This window comes from Dendropsophus ebraccatus, chromosome 12 (assembly GCF_027789765.1).
Source record: "Dendropsophus ebraccatus isolate aDenEbr1 chromosome 12, aDenEbr1.pat, whole genome shotgun sequence".
In the NCBI taxonomy this organism is placed as follows: Eukaryota; Metazoa; Chordata; class Amphibia; order Anura; family Hylidae; genus Dendropsophus; species Dendropsophus ebraccatus.
The window spans coordinates 81,258,582-81,268,268 of NC_091465.1; the positions used below are offsets into that span (position 1 = coordinate 81,258,582).

At 44.1% G+C, this 9,687-nt stretch overlaps 1 protein-coding gene across 2 annotated transcripts in view; it reads right to left on the reverse strand.

Moving 5' to 3' along the window:
• LOC138768571 (hemicentin-1-like) overlaps positions 1 to 9,687 on the reverse strand; it is a 54,612-nt gene that overhangs the window by 34,421 nt on the left and 10,504 nt on the right. For both annotated transcript variants that reach the window (XM_069946484.1, XM_069946483.1), the window contains exons 5-6: positions 8,209 to 8,448; positions 6,932 to 7,216 (exon numbers count right to left, since the gene is read on the reverse strand). In XM_069946484.1, the coding sequence (XP_069802585.1) occupies positions 6,932 to 7,216; positions 8,209 to 8,448 (525 nt within the window). The remainder of the gene's footprint in view (positions 1 to 6,931; positions 7,217 to 8,208; positions 8,449 to 9,687) is intronic.

Genomic DNA, 9,687 nt, shown 5'->3' on the forward strand with positions numbered 1-9,687 from the left:
GTGTCTTACGACATGTGAACATGGCCTTTATGTGTGAATAATCTTTTTCGTGGTTAGGGGTTTTTATGTGCACCAAGATGACCGAGCTTCCTTTTCCTCTGCCATCTCTTGACGTAAATACCAACAGGAAAAAAAATGCTGAACCTCAAAATTATCAGAAAAAGTTATGAAAACACATACATTTAAAGAAAAATAGACAATGATCCACGACTGAAAAAGTAGATATAACTAAGTAGTGGGTAATTATACCTGTGTATAGATAGTGATAGCCTCCACTGGCTGCCCCTGCCCCCACACACGTTTCAGCTTTGGTTTTTTTTGCCAAAAACGTTTTTTTGCCCCATCTGTTTGCTGTTTTATCATGTTTTTTTTCAGTCGTGGATCATTGTGTAATTTTATTTAACCCCTTAACGACCGCGGGCATAAGTGTACGCCCCCAAAACCCGTGCTTTAACGCAAACGGGCGTACATTTACGCCCGCGGTTTCCCCGATCGCTGCGTGTACACACGCAGCGGTCGGGGAAGATGGCCTGCTATAATGTATAGCAGGCCATCCCTGCTTGTCGGCACGGGGGGTGATTAACCCCTCCCGTGCTGACGATCGCCGCTATTGGCTGATCAATTCAGATCAGCATATGGCGGCGATCTGCAGCTTTCCGGGTCATCGGTGACCCAATGGCCCGGAAAGCAATGGCGGTCGGTGCTGTCCGAGGACGACACCGACCGCCATTACTGTTAAAAGTAACGGTGGCCACGGTGCCACATCCCGATCGCCGGGACCGGCCGGCCAGGAGCGTCCGGCCGATCACGGCGATATAAGTACCCCATGAAAGGGTTAAATACCTGCTGTGGACACCTCAGCTAGGTAGCTGAGGTGTCCAGAGCAGGTATTGACCCATACTCACCGGATCCAGCGTCCCGATCGCGTCTGACGGGTTCCGAACGCGTCTTCCGGGTTCCGAACGAGTCCTCGTCTTCGTCGGCGTCTTCGTCTTTTTCCGGCGGTCCCCATCGGTAATCATCGGCTCCAGCGTCGTCAAACTTCGGCTTTTTCCGGAATTGGCGTTCTACTGCCCCCTAGCGGCTGATAAGTGTATATAATACACATATCAGTAGCTATAGGGTTGAAGAAAGATTTCTATTTATTTTTTTTTTTCCCAATTTTTTTTTTTCTATTTTCCGCACCCTATCGCCGCTGAGTGCTGATCAGCATCGCACGTAAGTGCGCCGCTGATCAGCAACTCCTCCTTTTTGGCGTAGAGTGTTTTTTTCCTATAACCTACAGCCACGGTCTGCTTATAAGTGCCGCACATAAGTGCGGCATTTATCAGCAACTCCTTTCTTGGCGTAGTTTTTTTTTTTTATACTTAATGTTAAAAAAAACATGTAAAAAACACCATTACACTACACGGAATAAAGTTTGACACTACACCACTACATACCCCATATACCAATCCCCGTATAAAGATGGCCCCCAGGGTGTTTTCGGTGTCGGACGCATACGCTATTATTGCCTCCGACACCGAAACAGCCAGTGAGGATGAATGGGGGGTCCTTCGTTCCTCCATTCATCCTCATCATCCAATGACGTATCTGGGGGTAGCGTAGCATACGCTGCCCCCCAGACACATCTTTTCCGCCAGTACCGTCCCAATAAGAGATGACGGTATGGCGTGAAATTCTACAAACTCTGTGAGAGTACCTCAGGGTACACTTACAGATTTAGGGTACGTGCACACTGCGGAATGGAGAAGGATAACCCTTTGTGCATTCCGCAGCTGGCACCCACCGGCAGACTGATGCGGGTGCGCGTCTCCACCCCTGTCATAGACTCCATGTTATGCTTGGGCGGATTCCATCGTCCGTCCAAAGAATGAACACATTTGACGGAGAGCGGAATCCGCCCGTGCATAGAATGGAGTCTATGACACGGACGGAGACGCGCGCCCGCATCAGTATGCCGGTGGGTGCCAGCTGCGGAATGCACAAAGGGTTATCCTTCGCCATTCCGCAGTGTGCACGTGCACTTAGAGTGTATGAAGGAAGGGACACCCGAATCCAGCCCCCAGATGCCCCCTCCCCCCAATCCTCCGAGTTAGTGGGAAGATCAGTCGGGAACTGATCTTCCCACTGCTGGATAAAGGTTACCACCTGTACGGGGATAACTTTTATACCAGCACCCCCTCTTCCGGTCTCTCGCTGCCCTGTAGCTTGTGGCACGATCTGAACATATCAGAGGTAGTAATAGAGCCCTAATATTTAGCAGCCATGGAGCGGACCCAGCGCTTCTGGATATGTGGGACCCCGTATCGCACCAGGACAACATTTTCCAGGTGACGTCCCCCACACTGGAAAACAGGAGACCCCAGAAGAAGTGCAGAGTGTGGTGTAACAGGGGGATCAGGAAGGACACCATTTTCCAGTGTGACGCCTGTCCTGATCCCCCCGGCCTCTGCATACTGGATCGCTCCAAGGCGCACCACACGTCACTGGGGCTCTACATTATCTAAATTCTGTCCCTTATTCCTATTTCAGGGGTCACGTTAGTCCAGGGATTATTCTGATCGCCATTATGGAGTCGGGAAGGAATTTTTTCCCTGTGATGAGGCTACTGTCGTCTGCCTCACGAGGGTTTTTTGCCTTCCTCTGGATCAACACAGGTTGAATTTGATGGACACCTGTCATTTTCAACCTTATAAACTAATAATTGGCCTAATACCCCCAAATAAATTAGAATTGTCCCTTTTTCCCCAGCTAAGTAGGTATGGCCGCCATTCCCATTAGAGGATGCCATGATGCAATTACAAAGCCTCTGTGCGGCCAGGACAGTAGAAACCCCTGACAAGTGACCCCATTATGGAAACTACACCCCATAAGGAATCTAACAAGGGGGGCAGCGGGTATATGGCCCTCTGGTGACGGCCACATTTGGGACGTGAAAATGAAAAAAAAATTATTTTTTATTTTCACGACACATGTTCTACATATGTGCCTGTTACCAGTGGGGTCCATATGCTCACTGCACCCCTTGTTAGATTCCTTATGGGGTGTAGTTTCCAGAATGGGGTCACTTGTGGGGGGTTTCTACTGTCCTGGCAGCACAGGAGCTTTGTAATTGCGACATGGCCTCCATCCTCCATTCCAGCCTCTAAATGGCGCTCTGTCCCTTTGGTGGCTTGCCCTGTGCCAATATGGCACATTATGCCCACATGTGGGGTATTTTCGTACTCAGGGGAAATTACCCTACACGCTTTGTGTTTATTTTCTTTTTTAACCCCTTATGGAAATGGAAAAAAATCAAGGCTAGACCAACATTTGGTGTAATTTGTTTTAAATTTTTACTCTAAATCATTAATCTTGTCTTGATTTTTTCATTTTCACAAGGGGCTAAAAAATAAAAAAAACACAAAATTTGTACAGCAATTTCGCCTGAGTACGGAAATACCCCACATGTGGACATAAAGCGCCATGCGGGTGCAGGGTAAGCCTCCAAAGGGAAGGAGCGCCATTTGGTTTTTTGAGGCTGGATTTGGCTGGAATGAATTTCGAGGGGCCATGTTGCATTTAAAAGGCCCCTGTGTTGCCAAGACAGTTGAAACCCCCCACAATTGACCCCATTATGGAAACTACACCCCTCAAGGAATGTAACAAGGGGTGTAGTGAGCATATGGACCCCACTGGTGACGGGCATAAATATGGAACAATGTGGCGTGAAAATGAAATATTACATTTTTTACACTATAATGTTGGTCTAGCCTTGAATTTATCATTTCACAAGGGGTTAAAAGAGAAAAAAACACACAAAATGTTTAGAGCAATTTCCCCCGAGTCCGTAAATACCCCACATGTGGACATAAAGCGCCATGTGGGCGCAGGGCAAGCCTCCGAAGGGAAGGAGCGCCATTTGGATTTTGGAGGTTGGATTTGGCTAGAATGAATGATGAACGCCATGTCGCATTTACAGAGCCCTTGTGCTGCCAGGACAGTGGAAACCCAACACAAGTGACCCCATTCTGGAAACTACACACCTTAAGGAATCTAACAAGGGGTGCAGTGAGGATATGGACCCCTTGATGACGGGCACATTTGTGCCGTGAAAATGAAAAAATGAAATTTTTCACTTTCATGTCACATTTTTCCACATTTGTGCCCGTCACCAGTGGGGTCCATATGCTCACTGCACCCCTTGTTAGATTCCTTGAGGGGTGTAGTTTCCAGAATGGGGTCACTTGTGGGGGGTTTCCAGTGTTTTGGCAGCACGAGGGCTCTGTAAATGCGACGTGGCCCTTGAAATCCATTCCAGTGAAATCCAGCTTCCAAAAGCCAATTGGCGCTCCTTCCCTTTGGAGGCTCGTCCTGCGCCCGCTTGGCACTTTATGTCCACATGTGGGGTATTTCCGTACTCGGGAGAAACTGCACTACATGTTTTGTGTTTTTTTTTTCCTTTTATCCCTTTGTGAAAATGAAAAATTGAAGTCTAGAACAACGTTTTAGTGTAAAAAATACTTTTGTCTTTTTTCACGCCATATTGTTGGGAAAATCTGTGAAGCACCTGTGGGGTCCAGATGCTCACCGCGCCCCTTGTTACATTCCTTGAGGGGTGTAGTTTTCTGAATAGTGTCCCTTTAGTGGTGTTTTTAGGTTTTGGCACCCCAGAGCCTCTGCCAACCTGAAGTGGTACTGTCAGAAATGACCAAATATAACGGAGCCATTGAAATGCACTAGGCGCTCCCTTATATCTGAGGCTTGTGGTTGCGTCAAATAGCGCAATAGGGTCACATATGGGGTATTTCTATAAACTGCAGAAACGGGGCAATAAATATTGGGGTGCATTTCTCTGGTAATAAGTTTATAATTATGAAAAATATTGGATTACAATAAAATCTCTGCACAAAAAATTAAAATTTTCAAATTTCTTACACACTTAGCTTTTATTTCTGTGACTCCCCTAAAGGGTTAAAAAAACTTTCTGGATCTGCTTTTGCAGAGTTTGGGGGGTGTAGTTTCTGAAATGGGGTGCTTTGTGGGGCTTTCTAACATACAGGCCCCTCAAATACACTTTAAACCTGAACAGGTCCCTAAAAATATCTGATTTTGAAATTTTACTGAAAATTTGGAAATTTGCTGCTAATGTTTTACGCTTACTATTGTCTAAAAAAAATGAAATATAGTTTAATAAATGCTGCCAACATAAAGTAGACATGTTGCTAATGCTATTTAATATATAATTTATGTGGCATAACCATTTTCTGTATAAGCAGAAAAGGTTTAAAGTTGGAAAAATGCATTTTTTTACAATTTTTCACGTTATTTTGTTTTTTTTCATAAAGATTCGTTATAGGTATCGACTCCAATTTACAAGAAATGTGAAGTACAATATGTCACGAGAAAACATTCTCAGAATCAGCCGGATAGGTAAAAGCATCCCGAAGTTATTAATGAATAAAGTGACACAGGTCATATTCATAAAATTTGCTCCGGTCCTTAAGGCCATTTTAGGCCCGGTCCTTAAGGGGTTAAATGTATGTTTGTTTGTTTTTTAACAATAAAGTATATTTCATTACTTTTTGTGATAATTTATAGAAATTTATAGCCCATTGCTTTGTATTGGGCTATTCACATGTTCAGCATTTTCACAGATCTCCAATCCGTTCAGTTTAAAAATAGGACGTGTCATAACTTGGAACGGAAGCGCGGATCTGATTCTACATAGAAATCAATGAGATCCGTGTTTTTCACGCATGTACATTGATGTGACATCCGTATTTGTCCGTGAAAAACACGGATGTGATCTAATCAATTAATTTAAAGTGCTTTAAAACAGATCTGTGAAAAAAAAAGGGACACGGATGCAAAACAGATGACAAAACGGACTGTTTTGCACCGATCACGGAGGTAGGTACCGGACCACAATCACGGACCAGGAAAAACACTGAACGTGTTAATGCAGTATTAGGTATATCGTTTTTTTTTTTTTTAACAGTAGCCGGCATCCCCGCGCACATTCATTTTTTTTAAATGCCGCCCGATTCCTGTACATGGAGTCATTTCATAAGAATCAATGGAGCCGCGTCACAGAGGGGAGGAAATATGGTCCCACTGAGGGTGGCAGAGCTGGGCCGGTGCACGGCCAAAGAACGGCTCTGAGTGCGGGAATCGGCATGTTTCAAAAATAGGACCACACCAATGGGATACCTGTGCTGGCACCGATCTGCTACAGTAAAAAGCGTAATGGTACATTTGCTTTAAGGCAGTAAGTCTATTTCTATAAAACCAGCCTATGTTTAGCCCCTAAGTTTTCTCTGTGCAAACTCTGACCCTTTACTAGAACAAAGAAAATACCTTATTGCTTAAAAGAGAAGTCAGTTCAGATTCATTTTTTTTTTAGCAAGAGCTGGGGAGGGGGAGGATAAAAGAAATAACATGCTCTTACCTACCCCACTCCAGCACTGGTGGCTGTATACCACCGCGTCCCCAGGCGCTTCCAGAGCAGGGACCCAGGTCATGACGTGTGAGGTCCATTTAGACAGTGAGCGGCCATAGTGGGGTCCCTGCTCAGACCAGGATTTGGCCGGGGGGAAAGTCGCACAAAAAGTCGCAAAAATTGCGCAAGAATATTCACCTGGTACTGATCAGACGTAGACCTGCACCTGTTTGTGCGACTTTTTAAAAAGTCGCAAATGATAAATTGGGCGCTAATCCCAGATTGTACGAACTTTTGGGTGAATATTCAAAAGAGGCAGATTTAAAAAAAAAAAAAGTTGCATAAAAAAAAAAAATATTTACCTGTCGAATAATTGTTCATAAATAGAACTTAGACCAAAAACCCAATTATTCACCTTAAAATAGGTGCAAAGCCCTTGATAAATTTTCCCCTGTGAGAATAATAATAATTAAAAAAAAAATAGAATTTTTTTTTTCTGATACTTACTGCGACTGAACAAAAGAAGATCAAGCCTGCCATGCTTATTAGAGCTCCTGCACTGTATAGAACCGATGTTCGTCTGGCTTGATGTGAGGGTGCTATTGGTCACGGCATTTAATGTGACGGTGAAAATATTAACTCTTTCATCACTGTGATTCGAAGGATATAATTTCTCATTGACATTCCATTCAACTTTTGCGGTTGGATACGACTGGATTATGCAATGGCACTCAATGTGACTCCCATGCGTCCAGCAGGTGGAGTTTCTTCCTGTAACTTTTCTGGGTTCATCTACAACAAAAATTTACAGGTATATATATTTTTTTTCATTATTGATATTAAAGGAGAGGTTTTTAATGGGCATTTGCTGCTGCTCTGGACAGTTCCTGACATGGACTGAGGTGGCAGCAGAGAGCACAGTGTCACACTTAAAGAGTCACTGTCATATTTTTTTTTTGCAGAAATCAATAGTCCAGGCGATTTTAAGAAACTTTGTAATTGGGTTTATTAGCCAAATCTGCCATTATCTGCATGTAAAAAGCCTTTTCCCAGGTCCCCCCCTCCTTCCTCTTTTTCATCCACTCTGAAAAATCTGAAAATTGTGACTTGTTGCATGAGTCACACTCTGTCTATTCCTATAGAGAGGGGAGGGGGGAGGAGGAAGGAGGGAGTTAGCCGGCAGCAGAAAGCAGATAACAGAGGATTACAGGCACGGAGCTGGGTGACAGCTGTAATCCGAGGTCAGGGAGGTCACTGGTGACTGTCACAGGAGATATCCTGTGAGGGATTTGTAGATTAACTCTTTGTTGTCCTGTTTTGGTCTTTTCTTTAGCTCTCTCCATAGGAGAACAATGAAGACAGGGGGGAGAGCTTCAAACTGCTTTTTCATGATAAAAATGCATTTTTCGGATAATAAACCCAATTACAAAGTTTCTTAAAATCGCCTGGACTATTGATTTCTGCAAAAAAAAAATTCACGACAGTGACACTTTAAGAGAATACACCACAAATTTCCAAGTGACACACTCATCTCTAGTGGGTGATAATGGGTTGGGTGCAGGTTTTGTGAATAGCCAATGGAAAAATGTAGGATACATGATATTAATAATAAACCCATATAATAATGTATGGGTCAATAATAAACCCTGAGAGTCCACAGTAGTATAGTGGTAGAATTATTATTTTTATATATATATATATATATATATATATATATATATATATATATATATATATATATAAAATATAGATTTATTTTTATTTTTTTTATTTTTTTTACTTACAGGTCACTTTGATGGTGATGGAGGACTCAGACTTCCCATGAATATTACTGGCCACACAAGTGAACTTTCCTTCATCGCTGAGCGATATGTCGTGAAGGGTAAGCTGACCATTGACTATAGTTTGTTTCCCGGGTGTTTCCCAGGAGAGTGAAGCTTCTGGGAGACTTCCTGCTTTGCAAAGTAAAGACAAGGTGGAGTTCTCCATGACGTTTACCATACGTTGTGAGTCTATAGCACAATCTGTGGTTAGAGAAAGAAAAATCAATGAACAGCTATGTAGTCCTGCAAATAGGACAGTCATCTCCTCACTTTGAGGAGAACATTTTGGGTTCTACACAAGGAAATGAACATAACTCCAAACATAATTTAAAGCTCAAGAATAGAGATAAGCGAGCCGAGCCTCCTGAACAGGGCCGTCTTACCCATTGGGCATGGTAGGCGGCTGCCCGAGGGCCCTTGCGTCCTAGGGGGCCACTGCCCGCTGTGACATATTCCCGGTCCCTAAGCAAGCTCTCTTATAGGTATTGTGCCTGTGCTGCCGTCAGCCGCTCCCCCCCGGCCGACATGACATCTTCCTTGTCCCTGGTCTGCACGGCGCATGCTCCCCCTTGTAGGTGCTGTGCAGTGCCGGTGCTCTGAGTCCTGCTGTCAGCTGCACCCCCCCAACCTCCGCCTACCCCCGTGCGCGGTCCTCAGGCTCAGGCCAGCAGAAGGGAGAGGAGTCTGTGAACGCTGTACGCAGCAGCTAAGACTCCTCCTCCTTCACGTATTAACTGAGGAGGACGACGTCAGGTCTCAGCCCATGAGGAAGGCCGCAGGGAAACGTGGTGAATATATTACATGCCCCAGATACAATATATTAGACATGTTGCTGTCCCTCTGCATATAAGCCCTGTTGTCTCCCTGTATACTGTATAATACAATATACAGGGAAACAACACGGCTTATGTATAGAGAAGGGCAAAACAACATGTCTCATATAGACAGAGGGGCAACAACATGACTATTATATTATATATGAACCATGTTATTCCATTTGCTTGTGGCCAGCAAGGGGTAATCTTCCTATGAGTAAACCCAAGATATTCCGAAAATTGTACAAAGGCATGTCCATTAAATGGAGGTCCATTATCAGTCTTCACTATCTGTGGAATACCATATGCTGAGAAGATATTATCTAACTCAGGTAAGACACTGGTTGCTGAGGTTGATGAAATAAATGCAATTGTAGGATATCTTGAATATTCATCAATTGCCACCAGGATGTATTGTCCATTAGGTAATGGACCATAGATATCAACTGCAACTTCCTCCCAGACATTTGTGGGTAGAGGAGACATTTGTAAGGGCTCTGGGTGTGATGAAGGAGTGATAAGCTGGCATGTATTGCAATGTTTTATTAGGTGTTCCACTAAATGATCCATATTTGGGAACCACACCTTTTCTCTGAGAAGTTTTTTTGTACCCCCAATTCCCAGA